General features: G+C 42.4%; 2 protein-coding genes across 9 annotated transcripts in view; both read right to left on the bottom strand.

The window, feature by feature from the left end:
- Nucleotides 1-5,531, bottom strand: part of CTTN (cortactin) — a 39,134-nt gene extending 33,603 nt beyond the window's left edge. The window contains exons 1-3 of one of the 3 annotated variants that reach the window (XM_063117386.1): nt 5,437-5,531; nt 467-550; nt 135-208 (exon numbers count right to left, since the gene is read on the bottom strand). In XM_063117386.1, coding sequence (XP_062973456.1) covers nt 135-208; nt 467-550 — 158 coding nt within the window. In that variant the 5' untranslated portion in view covers nt 5,437-5,531. The other 2 variants (XM_063117387.1, XM_063117388.1) reach the window with 2 other exon arrangements.
- Nucleotides 5,532-12,575: 7,044 nt separating this feature from the next.
- The window catches only part of PPFIA1 (PTPRF interacting protein alpha 1), a 61,452-nt gene continuing 52,636 nt past the window's right edge, over nt 12,576-21,391 (bottom strand). For 5 of the 6 annotated variants that reach the window (XM_063117385.1, XM_063117379.1, XM_063117381.1 and 2 more), the window contains 5 exons: nt 21,101-21,276; nt 20,499-20,567; nt 18,216-18,381; nt 15,825-15,895; nt 12,576-13,984 (listed from right to left, as the gene is read on the bottom strand). In XM_063117385.1, coding sequence (XP_062973455.1) covers nt 15,837-15,895; nt 18,216-18,381; nt 20,499-20,567; nt 21,101-21,276 — 470 coding nt within the window. In that variant the 3' untranslated portion in view covers nt 12,576-13,984; nt 15,825-15,836. The remainder of the gene's footprint in view (nt 13,985-15,824; nt 15,896-18,215; nt 18,382-20,498; nt 20,568-21,100; nt 21,277-21,391) is intronic. The other variant, XM_063117383.1, reaches the window with a different exon arrangement.

Genomic DNA, 21,391 nt, shown 5'->3' with positions numbered 1-21,391 from the left:
GTTGAACCAAGACTTCTTGACCAGCTTCAAACCCTGGTTAATAGCCCTTGGCTCTAGTGAATGGATAATGTGCCAAAACTATCACTGTGGATCAGCATAACAACAGTTTTAAGACAATGAAAGTAGTAGCGTACTTAATGTGTTCTTGGTGGCCAGATCCTTGCACAGTTTTAGCACCCCAGCGTTGTTCCTTTTCACTCACATCATTCTGTCAAGTATATTGAAAAAAAGGTTACATAGCAGTTACAGTTGAAACAAAGAGTTTAGAGACAAGCTAGTCCCACAATTGCATCTTCCTTGCACTCATCCTTCCCTTTTCACTTCTACATCTACGAATTCATGTATTTCTGGGCCACAGACACATGCACCCTGCTCCCAATAGCCCTCAAACTTTGGCTTAGCAAGCCCTACATTACTTGTGGTATTTATGTCTTTGTAGTAGTATTTAAATAGTTTGCAACTATACCACAAAGTCAGGATCTGTCTCCCAGTCATCAGCGCCATCATCCTGGCTGACAGAGATGGTGTGGCCTGCGGTTGCCTTCCACATCTGAAATAACAGAGCAAATATCAGTGACATTAGGTAAAAAGGTAACCTCATCTACTGCATTACAAAATAGTCCATGGTTCCACAAGAAATACATTAAATGTTAGGAAATATATTTGGATTCCATCCTCTGCCCTTCAGCTTGGACATGGGTTTCACTGGGATTAGCTACTGCTAACAATACCAGGACCTATTTATTTTAATTTAATCAATTTCTTAGTAGCCTTTCAAGATCATAGTCTTTCCAAGAAGTCTTACAGTATAAAAACTAGTGCAAACATAAAATGCAATTTTAAACTATCCATCAGTAGTGATGGAATTAATCAATCCCAAATCGTTTAAGCAAAATTATCAGACTAATTTGAGGAAAAGAAGAAGGTATCTTTGTTTTAAAAACCTCTTGCCATTATTCAGCAGCTAGAAATAGCTATTGGCATCACTTCAAAGAGAAAAAAAAGGAAGTTTATTCTGGTTAAGAGTCAACTTGCATATGCTTGGTTCAATCATTCATTCGAAACACATTGAGAACCACAGAAAGGTAGGGTTGTTCAGAGAAGACACTTTATAGGCAGAGCTGTTTAGGCAACTCACCTCTATGTGTTTACAGCAAGAGAAGATTTTTTTTAGCTTCTGCCAATATTCATGATTGTGAGAAGGGGTTATTAAAAAGGTAGCCTGCATATGCTCTTTGCACATTTCCAGCTGAGACAAAAGCTAAAGATAAAAGCTCTCACAACTTTAAGTGAAGCCATGTGTACAAATCTGGCACAACTCCTTGTCTCCCCGCAGACGGTTTGAAGGATGCTGAAACTCCCATAAAGCTCAACTATGAAGTCCAACTACTTCTTCTCCAAATATACCAGACGTGGAAAGCTGCTTTACAATGAATCAGACCCTTTGCCCATCCAGCCCAGTACTGTCAACACTGACTAGAAGTGGCTCTGCGGTGTTTCAGGCAGGAGTTTATTCCAGCCCAACCTGGAGATGCCAGGGATCGAACTTGGGACCTACTACATGCAAAGCAGATGCTCTAACACTGAGCTACGGCCCCTCCAAAAATAAGGCTACAACCCTACATACACTTACCTGAAAGCAAATCCCACATAATTCAGTGGGACTTACTACTGAATAAACAGGTTTAGGATTACAAAATGCAAGAGAGGGGCATCAACGTTCAAAAGATCCAAAAGAGAGGCTCAGAGGAGCTGTACTGTAGGCAACATTTCAGCCTTTCTGGACTTCAGCTTAGCACTAAGGAGGTATGGGGTATTCCATTCCAACTATATCCTTTCTAGTTTTCCACTGGGCATGGTTAGCAGCACAGCGGCTTTCCATTTCCTACGCAGTTTGCTGTTCTGGCTGATTTCTTTCAAACTAGGCTGGAGAGAAATGCTCCCCATGCCGGCTCCATGAGTCATTGACTCACACAGTAATTTTGGGTTGGGTTGGGGGGAGAGAAGAGAGAACTCATAGAGACAACCCGAAACTCTGTCTACTTTGTCCTACTGATTCAGCAGCAGCCAAGAGTAGTTTAGATTTTATCCAGACTATAGTGAAGAAAAAAAGGATGGCATGAAGTACAAAGAGTGTACAATATAAAGTGAGCAATGGCAAGTTAACACGGACTATCCCGGAACAAATCTTTCACATTAGCCAACTATCACATATATCAGCTTTCTCCAATCTCTCATCAGCCCTGGCCAGCATGACTAATGGTCAGGAATGCTGGAAGTTGTACTCCAGAACATCCAGAGGACATGTCTAGCTGCTGTTAAAAGAGGAGGGCTAGGAAGATGTCGATCAGTCCAAGTTACCTGCAATTAAATTAGTAATTGGATTAATGCAACGCTCCTGGTTGGATTACTGCAATATATTGCATTTCGAACGGTCTTTTAAGGCAGTCCAGAAACTGCAAATGGTACAACATATGACAGCTAGGGCAGTGACTGGGTAGTATGACCATATTATGCCAGTACTGTACCATTTTCATTGGCTACTAGTTTATTTCCAGGCCCAGTTCAAGGTGGTGATTTTAATCTACAATGTCCTTTATGGCTTGGGGCCACAGTATCTAAAGGACTACCTCTTCTTATATGTTCCTGCCCATGCCCTGAGATAATCATCTGAGGCTATGCTCCAAGTGACCCCATACACTGAGATTTGGTTGGTGTCTACTCGTGAGTGAGCCTTTTCTGGGTGGCCTCCAAATTCTGGAATGCCCGCTCTTGAAAGGTCCACCTGGCATCTACTCTGTTGACTTTTTGGCACCAGGCAAAGACCTTTTTATTTTCCCAGGCATTTTAAACTTCTGCTTGCTTTATTTTTTAATATGTGTACTGCTGCCTTTTAAAACCTGTCTGTCACAGCAGCTCAGAACAGGCACAATGCTGAACAATTGCTAAATTGTGGATCGCGTGCTCCTCCTGCTTCTGCCTCCTTTTCTCCCCTCCCCCCTCACACGCAAGTATTTTCTCCCATTCCTATTCATTTCCACTTCAGCGGAAGAATATGGTTAGCATTATGCCAGCACCAACATTTTTATTAAGCGTAGTGAGCCCAAATTGCACTTTGGAAACTTACATCTGATCATGGCTTTGAACTGTGGTTTGGCACCAACAATAGTTAGCAAAAATGTAAATGCAGACATAATACTAAACTCCCAAACTGAAAAGGGCAGAAGAATCCCGGCAGTCTTTAGGACACTCCTGATTAGTAAACCATGGTTTAGCCATGAGGTAGCATATATCTTCAGCAACGACACGTGTTGATATTTTAACATAAACATATCAGGGTCATTGACTCTCAGTAGTCCAAGTGCAATCAAACTGAAGCTGCTGGAAGGAAGCTTGGAAGATGAGAAGGAAAAGGTATTGAGAACAATTATGAGAAAACCTACAAAACACAGGTGTGGGTGTGAATCCTACAATGTGATGAGGGGAACAGAAAAGCCCACTCAAATAGGTCCACATTCAACTGTAAAGTAAGACGGTGAATACATCAGAAATAAACACCTTCCCTCAGCATTGTTATCTTAATTTTGAACAATTTCATGTCTTACGTACATATTTAAATGGTGAATAGTCCAATGCTATGAAAATTTCAGTCTGAAGGAATCAAGCTTCTGCCCACAGCAGTAACCAATGAGTAAGATTTTGTGTGACTTACTGAATCACAGGCAATGAATTACGATTCATTTCCAGAAAACTGTTTCTACTTCCAATGGAACAGACTCGTGTTCCTGACTGCATTCCAACAGCAGGTTCTCACATTAGGATGGTGCAGGTTTGGTACACATAACAGTTACATCTACATTCACAGATGCAGAACACGCTAGGCAGCAGTTTACAGATATGAACTTCGGCAATGTCCATGACCTGTCATGCTAAAATAAGCAGCATTTCTGAGATCACAGACATTGCCATGGTGGGCCTCCGTGAATAACAGGCCCAAATGTTGTCGCCTTTTTGTAAATACATATGTGGAATTCCCACTCCGGGCCAGAGTATAAGGCAGGATTCTTTCCTAGCCCTACCTGAACAAGCCAGGAATTGAACCCGGGACCTTCTGCCTGCTAAGGTCCACCACTGAGCTATGGTCCCTCAACACTCAGTCACACCCCAAAGACAGGGACTTCAGCAACTTTTCCCCAGCCTGGTGCCTTCCAGATGTACCAGCTTCAGCCAGCATGACCAATGATCAGGAATGCTGGGCACTGCAGTCCAAAACATCTAGAGGGCATCAGGTTGGGGGAGGCGGCTTTCCAGGGTTAATCTGACAGTAACCAAGACAAGATTCCCACTGGCTTTAAGGCTGCCCAGCACCTCCAAAGCAGATCTTTAGAGCTGAAGCTGCCCCGTTCCACCTCCCAGAGATTTAATAAACCCTCCTTTGCTAGAAACCACTAAACATGCATACAAATGACAGCCTTCTACTCCGGGGTGGGGAACATGTGCCCCACCCCCACGTTGTTAAGACTGCAGTTCCCATCAGCTCTATCCAGCAGAGCCAATGTTGGGAGTTGCAGTCCAACGACACCTGCACGGCCATGCGGTCCCCATCGCTGTTCTATTCCAGATCCATCAACTCCCCACCCCCCATCTTGCCATTTTTATATTCAAGGCCACTAGTGTGAATTAGCATCTTCACTCTGCCCAGGGTCTTGCACTGCCAAGATTGGAGGCCAGTCCTTCCTTCCGATCTCTAGGCACCATGATACTGAGCGAAAGAGGGAGCCAATGCGAGAGTCAGGCCCCCTCGGCGAAGGGAGGAGGAATCGGGAAAGAGCCCAGTCGCACCCTCCCCCACCAAGACGATGAGTGTCCCACACCAGGAAGGGAAGGAAGAAGAGCTCGGCCCCTTCTTTGATCCGCTGCCTCTCCACTGGAGAACAAAGAGCCATCAGAGCAGCAAGGGGAGGAAGCCCGTCCGCCCCAGCCATGCCATGTGGCACTCCAGCCCGCCCCGTCCCTTTGCTCAATCGGCGGGCTTCCCCTCCACTGCCACCTCCTTCCCTCAGCTCGCAAGGTTCGAGCTGTTCCAGGTGCGGGCCCCGCCTTGTGCTACGGAAGCCTGCCACGGCGCCCTGCTGCTGCTGCTGCTGCCCTAGTTGTCAATGTTACGCGCGGCGCCAGCAATTTCGGGAGATCAAAGCCCGAGACACCCTTTCTCTCCACCCCCCTCCCCAGTCCCAATCTCGCAGCCACCAAGCCTGTCTCGCCTGCGCCATCCCGCCGGCAGAGAGACCCACAAGCAACAGGAGCGAGGAGGACGGGCACCGCTCCGGCTATCTACCTTGCCTGACCGCTCTGCCTTCCCGGGGACCAAGGAGTCTCCTCCGCTCCTGCAAAGGGAGCCCCACGCGAGCAGCTCGCCCGGCTCCTGCCACTTACTTTGTTCCCAGCCCACTTCCTGGCTGCCTTCCTTTCCTGATGCAGCGTCTCCTCCTCCTCCTCCTCCTCCCAGGGCTTCCGAGCTCTGCTGGTGCTGCAATTTCCGCCTCTCCCAAGATCCCGTTTCCTGTTTTTCATCACGGCGCGTCATCAGGTGGGAGATGGCCAATGCATCCGGCGCTGGTTGGCACTCGGCTGCACGGTGGGCATTGGTGCAAGCCCGGAGAGACGATTTCCTATAGAGACCCGGCGACCGCATCCCGTTTCCTAGGCAAGGGAAAAGCTCCCCGGCAGTGGCGGCTGTTGAATTCTTGCAACGCGTTTGCTGGTCTCCCGACCCACACGCGGAGCATCTCGCCTTCTGCCGCACCGTACAATGTAAACCCGCGTTTGCCATTCACGAAAAACAAAACAAAAACCTAGGTCAGCCTTCCCCATCCTGGTGCCCTCCAGACGTCTGGGACTACAACTCCCATCATCCCTGACCATTGGTCGAGAGATAGTCCAACCCATCTGGAAAACGCCAACTTGGGGAAGGGCAGTTCAAAGCCAATGAGGTGGATCCAGCAAACGCCTTGCTGGCAGGGGGATGCTAGGAGTTGTAGTCCATCTGGAGGACACCGGTCTGGGAAGGCTGACCTAGATTAATGTGAATCGGGAGGCAGGCCGGGGGAAAAGAGATGGTTAGCGCTCAATCCTCTATGCACGCGTCCGCTCAAAAGTTCAATGGGATTTGCTCCCAGCTAAGTGGGCAAAGGATTTGGACCCTCAGGGTGCCCTTTCGTGTAATAGCGTAGGGCCATCATGAATGAGCAAGAAAGGGGCTGGGACGACGCGGCAGCTCGTGAACAGCAATAAAGGGTCGCTACTACACTAGCACACACACCCCGCTCCCCCTCGGGCATCTCCCTCCGGCTACAAGAGGCTCTTGGCAGAAGGCAGAGTGAGGCGCTGGCCCTCTTTCTGCCAGGCATGCGCAGAACAACACACAACTAACCAATACCAGCCCGCCAGTCTATGTATAAATTTCAGAAATATTTTAAAAGTTACACTCTGTTGGTATCTAGCACTTTAAAAAGAAAAAAAAAAACCATGTTGGTAATAGCGATGGCAAATGTTGGAAATTATCGGAGGGAGAATAACTTTTACAAAATCGGGCAGCATCCAATGTTAGCCCCACTAAAATTAATGAGACTTAAGTTAGTTTATTTCAATGGTTCAACTTTATGTAGGATTGATATTGCATACTACCTTCATAAAGGAACACTTCTTTTTTTCCTTTTTAGAAATCAAATAGATAGATAGATATAGATATTGATATTGAAATTGATACAATTGCCCATAGAATCAATTTGTTAAGATAAATTAAAGATTTTATGCCATCAGGGAAAACGAGAGATGAATCATGAATACTCACAGCAAAATTGTGAGGAGGATTCTAGAAAGGCAAACTGGTTTCATTTATGGAATTTATAGCTGAAGTACACTTAGAACAGCATGGCTATGTACTAGTTTTTGAATATGATAAACATACGCACAAGCACTGAGAAACACATGACCTTTTAAAATCAATATGAGAATATAAAATTGGCCCAAGTTTATGTCTTCAATGATATGGAAAAAATTGTGCAGTTTTACCCCTTTGCTCTACTTTCACATTAAATTGTTATTTTAAACATTGTTCTAATGTTTATAAATTATTATTCTAAATGAAATACTAGCAACATAGTACTGAAACCGCACACATATTAACATGATTAATTTAATCTGAAATACAGGGTGCTTCCAGATGAGGCTTTTATTATGCAATCGCCTCACCTCATTCACGAAATTTTATGGAGGTTGGGGTGGGATGGGGGGCAAATGCCATTTTCTATTTGTAACCCCACTTGCTTCTTCCGTCTTTTCTCATTGCACAGAAAAGTCCTTTAGGGTGCAAACATATGCATGTTTAGGTCCTACGGGGTCGGCGGGGGGAGCCCTGCCAATTCCAGCATGCCCCAGCCAGCCATGGCAGGCAGGCAGGCTGGGGATTACAGGACTTTCCCCATCTAAACATGCCTAGGGTTGCTCCCATAAGAAGGAAAAGACGGAACAGCTGCACAATGTCTTTTGATTGGTAGCACTAGGAGCCCTCTGTCTAGGAAGCACTTGCGGTCTCTATTTCTCAAGATACGCTTAAGTCCTGCTGAAGGGATTCTAATGCCACTATTCATGTTGTCTCTAACCTCCCATTTGATCATAAATCTTCTACATGTGAATTCTCCTCTGTACACATATTGCTTTGCGGTCCCTATTTCTCGAGATACTGTCTTTTTGCACCGTCTCAGGGTCTTTCCCACCGCATCCCACCATTCCTACAGCCAGAAGCCCATAAAACTGGGTTTCCCCAACTTCCCTCTTGTTGCTATTGTCCTTGCTCACATGTCAATCTTAGTTCCTAATTTTATAATGAAACCAGAAGTGTGGAAAACTGTAACCACAAAAATCCCTGTGTGGTACACATTTCCCCATGTACCACTCACGTTAACCCTGGGATTCCCCTATTCCAACCTGTAAGCTAATGGAGGACTGAGGTAGATTTCATGAGGCTTGTGAGACCCAGCAATTATTTTATTTATTTTATTATTGCATTTATATCCTGCCTTTTTTCCTCCAAGGAACCCAAAGCGGCATACATAATCCTCCTCCTCTCCATTTTATCCTCACAACAACAACCCTGTGAGGTGGTTTGGGCTGAGTGCGTGTGACTGGCCCAAGGTCACCCTGTGGGTTTCCATGGCTGAGTGGGGACTAGAACCTGGGTCTCCCAACTCCCAGTCCAACACTTTAGTCATTACACCACACTGGCTCAGAGAAGACATGCCTTCAGCAAGTTTCAGATACAAAGATTTTATTTCAATCCCACAGGATTAATTGGATCTTTGTCCCTGAGTGAGGGACTTCCCTACTGAAGCTACCATTCTTCCACTCAGGTTCACTTCTGGGGTCATGCATATGACACAAGGAGAAGAATAAGCTTGCCAAGTATCAGGCAGGCAGAGCTATCTGGATAACTTGATCAGAATATTTGAATCTGATAAAATATTTTGGGGTGCATTTACTCATTTCCCCAGCTTTCCCTGCTTCAGTGTGTGTAGTGGTAGAGGGAATTAAATCCACCGTCTGTTCCACTGGTGGAAGGACACCATTGGATTCAATCCTACATTTACTCTTCTACAATCAGACACTGCTTTCAAAGTGGATGCAGCCCTACTAATATTCAGCATTTGAAACATTACTTTCCATTTTAAAGTACTAGCAATGGGAAATCCTCCAGATCTCATATATAAGGAATCCATCCCCCTCATTAGAAGACCAGTCCACTCAATTTATTTATTTATTATTTATCATATTTATACCCCGCTCCTCAGCCAAAAAAGGCTCTCAGAGCGGCTTACACTTTGCAAAAAAGACAGTCCCTGCCCTCAGGCTTACAGTCTAATAAAGACATGACACACAAGGAACAGGAGTTCAGGAGGGAGGGAGGTGGGGAGGAGAGAGAGAGAGTCCAAGAGGAGCAGGCCATGATGTTTCTTCTGCCTGCTCCTGTCCCCTTGCTCTTTCTTCTTCCCCACAGGGCCAAGATGACAGTTTGCCCTGTGGGGGTGGGGGAGGAGTCCAAGAGGAGCAGGCCATGATGTTTCTTCTGCCTGCTCCAGTACCAGGTTTGAGTGTTATTGGGCCAGAGAGAAATTTAGGGATTTTGGTGTGCAATCCTGTCTTGCAACCCTGTCTTGGCTGGCTGAAGTATAGATTGACAATGGACATTCCCCTCCACAGGGACAATGGGCCCATTGAAATGGTCATCCCTAGGAGAGTGATAGAATCCAAGGGATTCCTATATGCGCTTTTTCAGTAACAGGCATATTTGGAATTTTTTATGGAGTGTCATGAGCAGTCTCAGAAATGGCTGCCTGATGGTGGAGGTGGGGGGCTTGCCCATTCACAGGCATAGCCTGTCACAAAATAGCCATTTCCCAGAAGGCAAACTCATTAAATTAAAAGAAATCTAACTTGCCCCAGAACCTAAGTGCAAGCAGAGGTCAGTTCTGAGATCCAAAATACAAAACCACGCTTTGTATTTTTGAGCCCACTCTTTAAACCCAGTTTTCTGCTCCAACACCCATTTCACTGCTGACAAACTGATGAGCCTCAGATATGAATAACTTGGCTGAGGAACTGCATACAGGGCAGAAGCCTGATCCCAAATGGATTTGCCCAGTTCCCGGCTTCTCGCAGTTACTTGCAAGGAGCCAGGACGAAAATGGAACACCCGGCCACACATCCCACAGTCTTGGAATGAGCCCGAGACCATGGGAAAAGTCAGGATTAAAGGGTATACCAATATCCTAGGTAAAGGGAGGGATCATCCCTCCCTGCTCCCGGGTTCCCCTGTGTGTCATGTGGATGCACAGGGATGATCCCGGGGCGATCCCTAGGATATCGGCAGGTCTAGACATGCCCTTTGAGATTCATCAGATGAGTGTTTTATTGCATGCTCACTACTGCCCCTTACAGATGTGTGCGTAAACATCTGCCTCCCGCTCCTTCTGCTTGTTTCACACAGGGGAAAACGATTGCTTACCATCGCTTCTCCACCCATGTATTTGTCCCTCATTACTTCCTGTTTGGAAAGAGGAAGTAAACAACTTGCATATGGCCTATTCAGTGAGCTGTTTTGATCCCACTACTTCTCCCCCACACAGCAGGAGATAGCGACAACTTCCATTTTAAAAAATAAGTCAAAATTACTGAGATTTTTTTTTGTTGAGCGAAGAAAGCTAGAAGGGGCAGGAGGCAGACAATGTTGTGAAAGGGACCCACGAAATCCATGAGTGCCCAGTAATGAGCATGCAATAAAACGCTCATCTGACAGAGCTCTTTCTGCAGCAAAATAGACCCCTTTTAATCTGACTTTTTTAAAAAAACCAGAATGTGCCATGATCTCCTACTGTGTGCAGGAAAAGCTGCGCCATAAAAACGGCCTCTGACTGGGCCATGTGGTTTTTACTTCCTCTTTCCCTTCCAGGAAGAATGAGAAAATGCAGAGAAGCCACGGTAAGGAAACGTGATTTCCCCCCGTGTGGTGATGCTCCTAGATGTTAAGCTTCTTCAGGGCAAGACCATCTTTTTCATTTATCTCAGTTAATTTATGTAGTGTTATTTTATACTAAACATTTGCAGACAATTGTTAACTCCCTAGCACAGGGGTCCCCAACCTTTGTGAGCACAAGGACACATTTGGCCTTTTTAAAAATTGGCTGCTGAGGGTGGGAGGAAGCGTCACTTCTTGGCAGTGCTCCCTCTGCCCCTGGCTCCTTTCTTTCTCTCTCTTCAACCATGTGCAACTGAGTGGTGCAATTTGTCTATTCATTTGCATGGGGTAAGAAGCAGCTGCCTGGTTGAAAACTGGCTAGGATCTGGTAGCCCCGGGGTCCAAGGTACAGGAGCTGGTGTACCCCCCTCCGGCCATTTTTCAGCAGGGAGGCTGCCCCCTCTCCCTATTCAAGCGAATGGAGTTATTACATCTTAGCTGCTGCTAGCATCCTCCATGGTTGGGATTGACAGGGAATGAGAACAAAATCAGAATATAGCTACGGAGTGCTGGTTTCACTGCAGGTGTGGCGGGGGTAGGGGTAAGGCACCAAGGAGAATTAGTGCTCTTTAAAACGTATGTGGTTTATGTTTGCTGTGCCTGGCCTACCATTATCTCAGCAGGGCTTACTTCTGAGTAGGCATGTACCAAGTGTGGTTTGCATGGAAAGTAAAGAAAGAAGGTCTGAGTCTGTCTGCTTTCCTGTTTTATCTTTAAACTAAGTAAAGGGGGAAGGATTGCCATTGTTAAAACTGAGGATTGTAGCCAATGCAGTCATTCTATTAGTGCAATGTTTCTACCACTTGCAAAACACATTTTTATCTTGCAAAAGGCATTCCAACTTCAGTCTCCTTTGCTTATTGAAGCTGACCAGGCATATTAACCCACAATAAATGCTTATTTGTGAATAAATATGATACACAGGGTCTTCAGAATGAATGGAACAGGTAATTGGAATGTCCTATTTTATTTATTTAATTTCTATTCCGCCCAATAGCTGAAGCTATTTTGTCTAATCAATGGACTGCCATGCCTCTGGACCTCGTTACAGCTTATACAGCAAAAAAAAACCTTTTGTTTTGGGACTACTGGATGCCATGTTTCCTTAAGAAAGGTTTGTCTAACTCAGCTAATTGTTGGAGGTGTCATACAGTTAATGCTCCCCCCCCCCTATGCTCTGGAAATATCCAATAGTTGCTTCCTTTTGGGAGGAAGTCATAGACGGATAAACTTTGTATTGGAAAGCTCTTTAATATTTTCTGATGTATATGTTCTCTTAAAGTATGTACCTGCTTCTTGGTAAGTAACACATTGTCAGTGTAAATGTATGTTTTGCACCCTCTTTATATTTGGTCTTTCTTTACTGAAAATTGTGTAATGTACTCCCTTTTCCTTTCCTTTTGTTTTAGAATGTTGAAATATCTGAGGACTTTCAAGTATGTAGTTACACTTGCATTTTTATTGTTTTGTTTTGTTGAAACTCACAGTACAGAATTTAAAACCCTCTCATTAGACTATGTGTCGCTTGCACTAGATAGCAGTTGTGCAACTGCTTGCAGAACAACACCAACTCTTGTAATTTTACCACAAACTTCATGTTGGGTCTAAGCCGGAGCTTGGTTGATGCTTGCTTTCCTTGCCTAGTTTGCAGATAAGACAACCTGCTGTATTATGAGGTGGAGGAATGAGCAAGGGAAAAATAGTGGAAAAGATTACATGGTTTTTCGACTGGTATTCTACTGTTTGGGGAGGATAAGAGGGGAAGTGTATGTGTGTGAACACATGAGAGTGAGGGTGTGTGTATAAAAGTTACACATATGCACATGAGAGAATGGGTAAAAGGGTGCCAGCCATGCCCACTGTCACCTTCAGTTACTACCTACTGCTGCATATGTTCCTCAGAGGCAAAAAGGTTGCTCATGTCTGGTTTAGACAAAGGGAAACATGAAATCGCATTTGCATTAACGACTGAAATCTCACCTTAAAAACACTTCAAGCCCCATCACAAGAGAATAGCATTTTATTGGCAGTGGAAAAAATGCTTCAGTACTTTATTGAAAGAAAGCAATAAATAATACTGTGATAAAAATAGTTCAAAGTACTTAGACTGTACATAATTTGTTACATAGTCAGAAGTATACATACAAGGTTAATAGAAAAAAACAGTAACAATGAATTTCAGTTGTACAATTAAAAAGAGCCAAAACTAAAAACAGAAAAAGACATGCTGTATATATTATTGCATAATAAATAATGCACCATGATCTGAACGTCCTCTTTGCTGGCTTCCTAAGATGCTTTAAAAAAAGTGAATGATGCATTTTGAACTTAAAAGTGTTTGAAATGGCTAAAACTATTAACAACTAAAAGTTTGTCCAGAATTTAAAATATGTTTATAAATATATGCAAAAGATGACGTAAGAAAAGTAAGGCCTTTTTTTCAATAGTTGCACTATTACATGCTTCAGCTTATTGTGCCATCAGCATCTTTGCCATGAGACTGAAGTGCATCATGATTGGTCCACTTAGAAGAATTGCATCAGTATCTTTCTGCAAACATTTTCACATCAAAATACAGAAGAACACTCTTGGTTGCCCATTGGGTATTATTAGGAGCTATTCTGGGTTAACAGAAAATATTTCCACTTATGGCTTATGCTCAGTCAATGAACACAGACTGTACAAATACAGCCACACAAATAAAAGTTATAAATGACCTCACCAGGCCTCGCACATTTCATAGTGTCCTAATAATTCCCACATTTTAGAATGTAATGCAAGTTATATTGAACAAAAGACATAAATAAATCCACACTAAAATCATATGCTATGTGGAAAAGGTACAGTTATGAACGGAAATAGAAGCAGGTACCATACCTGTTTTATTAATAAACGTATGCTTCTCTGAAAAAAAATGGAATTTATTTATATTTTAGAGCTAGCATTTTTCCAATGGCAATATATATATACTGCTTGGTGTCATGATACCTTTACAAAGATAGCAAAATCCTTTTCACCTTCACTTTATTAAAAACCATTAACTGATAATTACAATAACTGCATAATTTACAAAAACCCTATATTGCTTATAGGGGCAGAAACATACAAGCATTACAGTACATTCAGATGAAAAAAACTAAAATTAACAAACCAGCAATAATTTGATTTAGAGACTAACAGAAAGTTAAGTAATGGGACTCACATACACTTACATAAATATAAGAACATTTAATTCTAAAATACTTTCTCTATAGTACTCACAAATTCATCTGCTAATTAAAAACTCTGTAATAAAATATTTCAAAGTGTTGATTTAACAAGTATTAACAGATTAAAGATTTCAGTTGTTTCCAAAATATGGTCTTTGAGTTCAAAACTTTTCAGATCATCTGTAGAAATAGTGGGGATAAACTGAAAATAAAACAAAATTCTGTTAGCGCCAGAAGAAAAAAATAGTACGCACTATACACCACTTCCCTGATGCAGGGAACAGCAAGTGTCACACAGGAAGAGTGCATGCTAATGCACTCATTCTTGCAGCATCAGTCAAGGCAGGCAGTAAAATCCTCTCACAGAGCCAAATGGCTATTAGGCAAAAGAATGGGAAGGAGCAATCAGTTATACAAAACCTGATCAGTAGTATGACAGAGGTCCCCCACCCTCAGAAACTGTATCAGATGCACACAGTTATTTGTGGAAATCCTCCCTATATTTGGCTTTTGAATAATCAGCAAATTTGATACACAAAAATATAAGGTGTCATCTTGGATAGAATACATCTTTTGGGGATGGCTGGGACATGTTCTGTGGAAAGCTGACAGCAATGATGGGCCACTAACAGAATTGTGTATGGATATGAACCAGCCTTTAAATTCAAGCATACATTGTATACGAAAATATGTTCTATATTCTCCTGCTTGTCACTTTCCAAATATACACTTAATAAAGATAAGTCTTTAGCAAAAAAAATCAATCACCCCTACTTGTAGAGGTTGATCCAGCTATGACCGCCCTTTCCCCTGAAAACAAGATTCCAGCCCTTAAGGGTTACATAGAATATCTAAGGATATAGCTTTTTGTTCATTAGCTTAACTAGCAACAGCAGAATAAATTAGGCATTATACAAATGTATGTATTTGTTGCATAATATGTACACATATACAAGTTTGATCCAGACCTGACCCTCTGCAAACAGGGGCCTGCTTCCACTTTGGAGCAAACTGGTATCCAGTGGGAGCTTCCTACAGGAGAAAGCGGGTAAGGGAGTGATTATTGCCAATTTCTCCCTTCCTCAGGCCACCTCCCACACTGTTCCAGAGGGTCTCTCAACCCTCTAAATCAGCTTCTCAGGGGGCTGCTGAGAGTGAGGAGGAATTGGTGAAAACCACCACACCACCCCTCTTCTTGCAGCACGAACAAGCTCTGCTGAATGTGTCTGGATGCAATGTAATAGTTCTCCTCCATTGCCTTCTAATCTCACATGTATAAACTAGGAGATCTGACTGAGCCAGCCCAGAACGTTTTATTCAGATATAAAAATACAAAGTACCATTACCAAAGAGCCAATATATTGCAATTAATATAGTAAATAAATTTAGAATCTGAGAAATGTAGAAAAAAAATCTGCTTTAAATCAAAATCACCCTGAAAATCAGGAAAGTTGTATAACTTATTACAGACAAGAGCCTATAGTTTATGCATAACACATGGTCTACAATTACATGTTGTTATTTCATATCTCATTGTTGTAGAGAAGTAAATAAATCATCCAACTAGTTGGTCTTTCTTCACTAACTTGTTCCTCTAATTAGGACACTTGTCTTAACTCTGGCATACTTTCAGAAGCCATGAGTGGCATCCCACCTTCTTAATATACATTACTCCCAATTCTCACATTATGTTGGGTTTAAACTTCTATCCTCAGAACTCAAAGGTACATTTAAACTACTGAGTTTAAAAAAAAACAGTTTGGAGACTAGGCATGAGAACTGTTCAAAAGGGAATTATTGCTGGTGAATATGAAGTATTTTGATTGATTTCCTCTGAGCGGCTACTCTGTGTAATACCTAACCTGCTTTCTAAATTGACAAGGCTGGGCAGCAGTTCATGGTTTTAGGTAGCATCATCTGGATCTCAGCTGCTTAGTGTAGTCTTCAGCATGCCACAGATAGCAGCTGGTATAAGGTCACTTTACTTATCAAGAATAGTTTCTTATCGTTGTATACTGAATCAGTGTATCACTCTTACTTACCAATGAAAGGCTTTAACATGAATAAGTCCTTACTGTAGCAGAATCCAATCTTTGTGTTGCTGATACATTGCCTAGTTCAATGATCAGAAAGACATGCAGAATACAGCATGCAGTTAGAATCACAGATCAATGCAGTTATAGTAACACCATAACGTTACAAAAGGTTAGCTACACAGAATATAAAGTAACTGGATACATATTCACTTCCTCTAGTTTCAATGTATATTTGGAATCACTTTATAATATGGTGGGAAGACTTGGTACATATTGAAGGACATGTTTAATTAAATAGGTGTCATCCAGTCAACCATACCAGCATATACTTCCCATTCTCCTAAGTCGGCCAAAACAATCTCTTCAACCATCCCAAATTTGGACAGGGCTGGAACTCAGTGGTAGCGCACATATTTTGCATGCAAAAAGTCCCAGGTTCAAATCTTGGGCATCTCCAGGGATGTTTGGGAAAGACACCCTGGAGAGCTGCTGCCAGTCACTGTAGACAATTTTGAGCTAGATGGTCTGATTTGGTATAAGGCGGATTCTTTGGTTAATTAACAGCTTCATCCCTAGAATGGCGTTCAGTGGAGAGCCTGGGGCCAGGTATCCAGCAGCTTCCTACTAGCAATACGGTAGCTCTCAATTTATATTGCAACATCTCCCTCTTTGGTGTTTGAGGCCAGGGCCTTCCTACCGCTATGGTTCTGTGCAGGTCAATATTGAGCCAGTTCCTCCTTCATATCCCTCATTAATAAAGAATCAGAACCAAACCAACGTAAGGGAGGTGAAGGAAAATTAATAGACATTGAGGAGTTCTAAGAGACTAGAGATGGCACTGTGACATGTGTGCGTGTGTGATGAAATTAAAAGTACATAATTTACATAAATATAGAAAAAAATCTTTATAAACTATAATGCTGATACCAATATACAATGAAACATTACCATTTCTAAAATAAAATAAAATAAAATACTGTTTATCCATTTCTTCTACAGACTCCAATGGATAGAGATTTTGGGACCTGTGGAGAGGCTGAAGGTGGGGAGGAGGAATCTGATCTGCCAGTGGTGTTCATTCTAGGGGTGCAGAGATACCATTGTATACAACCTCAAACCTGTCGGTTTACCTAGTTCATGAATAAGCTGCAGCCTATGTCCAGAGACATACCCTCCACTACACCTGGAACTGTGGTTTTCCTCTCACCCAGCCCAGCCCATCCAAACCTACAGCAGTCACGACTGACAGCTGGTGTTCCTGCTACAGAGCAGGATCTTGCCAGTGATAATCTACCTATTTACTGGGCAGCGTTCCGAACACCACGGCATCCTGGAACCCTGCTCTGCCCTCTCCGCAGCACCCCTTTAACTAAGAGGCGTTTCACAAGTGATTGCCTGCAAAAAGCAGTGTCCTTTGGATGTTGTTTTGGACTAGCTGTTTATCTCTCAAACCATTTAATTTCTTTAGGCTGTGACAGAATAATTAACATTTAGAAGAACTGTTGTAAGCGCTCTTACCCCCTGGGATAGAATATGTATATGGTACCAATTGGTCATGAGGAATGAAAAGAATCTCCTACATTAGGTCAGAAGATAGCAGCTTGCTATGGTAGGAGCAAGTTCAGTGAGGTGGAATTTATGAAACACTATTGCAGGTTGACAAAAACAACGACCGGGATCAAGCAGCAAAGGTCACAGGTAGAAAACAAGAGTTCAATGAGTTCAGGAAAGAAGGAAGAAGATATGATCATAGCCAGGAGGAGGAGGAGGAAGAGGAGGAGGAGGAGGAGGAGGAATACAGACTATAATTTTAAAAGAAAGGATAAAGTAAGCAAGTGCTTGAAGGCAAGTAAGCAAGCACAAAGAGTGAGAGTGAAAAAGTAACTGGAAAGAGATAAAGGTGATATAGAGTATTAAGAAACCAGGTTTTTGGATGAAGTAATTAAGATCTTCATAACGAAAACAGTTGGTGGAATCTACCAACTACTGCTGCTGAATACCTCTATTCGTTTCAAAGTGAATTGGAGGAGTTTGCGACAGGGGGTCAATTGAAATTGGATTACATACAGCAAAACGTTGTCACTTGCATGCAACATTGTTTCATATATGTTCTATTTCTAAATAAAGACCAGTATTTTGAAAGATTGCTAAATGTTCATCTGAACACAACTTGAAAGCCTGTTTAATTAGAACTCACAGAAAGCCAGTTGTTAATACTGCAGAAATAGAAAATACAAATATTGCCATCATTCACTGAGTAACTAAAGCAACACTGTAAGTCATGCACAAGGTAAAGATCTTTGCCCAGCTTGCAAAGAAAGCAGACGCTTCAGCTACTTAGTTCACTTACAACTTCAGGCATAACCATCATGCTTAAATAATTAAGCAATACTTTACCATCAATTTGCATCTTCTTTGGCTGCATAGAAGGTGAAGACATTGAGGTGGTAACTCTGAAGTTTGCAGGGAGAGTCTCTGCCGATCCAGCAGCTAAACCTCTTATGTCCTTTGGTCTAAACTTCTTTCTCCATGAAGGTGCTCGTCTAAAGCTTTTATCATCATCCTGTCAAAGCAAGCATAACAAAAGTTCGACATGATAGAAAAGAAAGCTAACAACACACTTTTAAGATATGATTAACATACAACACAACCATAATATTCAAGAGGGCTCAGAACATCACAGTCAGGGGCACATTGCTTTGAACTGTACATTTTGCATGCTGCTGGCCTTTTTGATTGATGATGAGCCAATGAAGCATGTCATGACCTTTTGAGAGCCTGATCTCCATGCCTCCTTTTCAAAGACATTGGGTGAAACCCAGTGAAGTTTTTCCACTGATGGAACTGCTTTCATCAGTGAACTCAGAGGGGGCCATTCCCCCCTCCCCACTGCAGCCCTCAGCATCTTATCAAAATCTACTCAGGAGGATCCTCCAACCTTCTGCCGGAGATTTTGAGGGAGCTGCAGGGAGGAAGGGAATAGCCCCCTCCTAGTTCCACTGATGAAATCATTTTAGTGGAAAATCTTCACTGAGAACATCCCTCCAAAATGGACTAGAGCCACCACAAAACTTTGCTTCCCAACCCAATCAAGCCAGTCAACTGCCCAAGAAGGATACAGTGGTTAATTGTATCAAAAGCCACTGAGAACTCCAGGAAAACTAATAGAGTTGCACCTGACACATCTATTCCATAGCATCTGCCATTTAGCAGTGCAAACAGGTTATTTGCATCCCCAAACGAGGCCTGAAGCTGTATTAGAATGGATCGAAATTAACTGTTTCCCCTAGGACTACCTGGATTTGAGAGGAAGCATGTGTTCCAACACCTTGATCAAAAATGGAAGACACTGGGCGATAGTTATCCTTGCTATGAGAATCAAGTTTTTTTCTCTCCAAAAGGGGTCTTACTATGTCCTCCTTAAAGGTGGTAGAAACAAGCCCTCTCTCAAAGAAACAGCAATCAGGGTGAGCAAGGGTCGAGAGCACATGGGGGATGTCTCGATCCTCCAAATAGCTTGCCCACATCCTCAACCTGTACAAGCTGAAGGCTTTCAAGGGCTCTACCATTTGATGCCCCAGATTCAACATGCCTTTCATCACATGGAACAGCACTGCTAAACCAAGTTATTTGGAAATGATGGTGGCAGATTAGTAAAAAAAAATTGCTGCCATCAGCACCACTTGTATTTGGTCATATTCATTTTGAGCCTTCTGCTACTAGCATTCAAGTGTTATCATCTTTAGCTGCCCAGAATACCAAGAAACCAATATGGCTCTACGATTTGGTTGAGGACATTTGGGAATGAGCATATTGATGACCTGAGTCATCTCTTCATTCCAAGCAGAGGTTAGGGCTTCAGCAGGACTGCCAGCATGAAGGAAAATCCCCAGGGAAGTCAGAAAGCATTCCAGACTCATCAGTCTTTAGGGCAGACCATCAAAACTGGTCCCCCATTCTTTCAAAGCTTCCAGGTAGCCTGAAGATCAAACTTGATCAGGTAAGGAGCTGCCCATGACAATGGAATTATCATTGACTCCCCTACCATAAGACAATTTCCCTCTAGTCCATTACAGGAAACCAGATCCAGAGTATTCCCTACCACTTGTTTTGTGCCCAACATAATTTGAAATAGGCCTATGGAAACTATGAAATCCCAATGCAGTTTGCAACAGCTGCATTGCAGAAGGCTGATAGGAGTCCTCCTCACCAGAGGCATTTGTCCCTAGCAAATTAAATTATAGATGGCTGTGTTAAAGTGTATCATAACCAATACACATAAAGAGGGGAGAAATGAAAGGTTCTTGGAGAGATATTCATGCTGGATATATAATAGCAAACAAACTACAAAACTCTTTTCTCAAAATTCAAGATAAAGAAACAGAGAAATAGTAGAAATGTCTTTGATCTTAGTGAGTCAGCTATGTCTGCACAGGGAAACAGTTGTTAATCCTAGATGCTGTGACAGGAGACAGAAAAGATGAGTCACTCAGTTATCTGGGAAGTCCATTACTGCAGTGAGTGGGTAGGAAGAAAGTACCTTATAAACCAACCATAATTAAAAGCCTACTGTAACCATAGCTCAAGATTTGTTGCAGGATGCCATTAACTTATGGTAGCTGTCTGTACAAATCGTAACAGACTAGGGAGAATTGTAAAACCAAAAACAATAAAACTCACTTCATCAAACCTCCTGTCTGTGCCCATCCCAAGAAGGTTATTGAATTCCCTCTCCAACACAGCACGAGCCTAAATTAAAAAGAATCATCAAAAAACCTCAAAATATTTCAAACATTTGGAATACATTTTGAGAATCCAGATTTATAAAATACAATTTTAATCACAGCCACACATATAGGTGATATGATACCAATAGAGCATTACTACCACCGGGTCTACTTTATTTTCTGAATGTCCCCAAATGCTATTAAATATTACACATCACCATTTTTGTAAATTTGCACAGATTTACACTGTGCCAAATTAAAAACACACTGTTTTGGAATCTTCTCCAGATGATAATACTGAGACAAAATTTATACATTTGGAAAATTAATTTTAATGAGAAAAAAACAGTCTTAATAGGTATGCCAGAAGTGGTATGCCTTAGAAAATGTGAAAAGTTTTGTTGAAATTGCTAAGGTCTTTGAGACCAAGGTAATAATTCAATGTTAAAATGGGTCATAATTTATAAAAGCTTATTCACTGCCCCAACATTAAACACTACAGTGTTTGAACATGCCTCTTAAGGAACATTCTCCAAATGATTTTATTGTTATTACCTGTGTATTCTGAGTGGGTATTTGTAAGGAAAGGGCTAATGCATTGTGATCAAAAGTTTCATCTAAGGCCACAAGCGCACCATGAACTCCACTTTCTATGAGGTTATTTGCATATTCTTTAAGACCAATTGACACCACCCAGTGCATCATTCTGTCATTGCTCCAGACAAGGACATCTATAGGGGGGCGGAAAGTAAAAGCTTATGTCACAAAACAGTTTAATATATGTACTAGCACAAGACATAGGATGTGATCCAGACTTGCCCTTCCATTTGCAGAAGGGACCGCGAT

This window comes from Elgaria multicarinata, chromosome 2, assembly GCF_023053635.1.
Source record: "Elgaria multicarinata webbii isolate HBS135686 ecotype San Diego chromosome 2, rElgMul1.1.pri, whole genome shotgun sequence".
NCBI lineage: Eukaryota > Metazoa > Chordata > Lepidosauria > Squamata > Anguidae > Elgaria > Elgaria multicarinata.
Note: the sequence above shows the minus strand (reverse complement) of the source record. Positions and strands in the feature narration are given on the sequence as shown.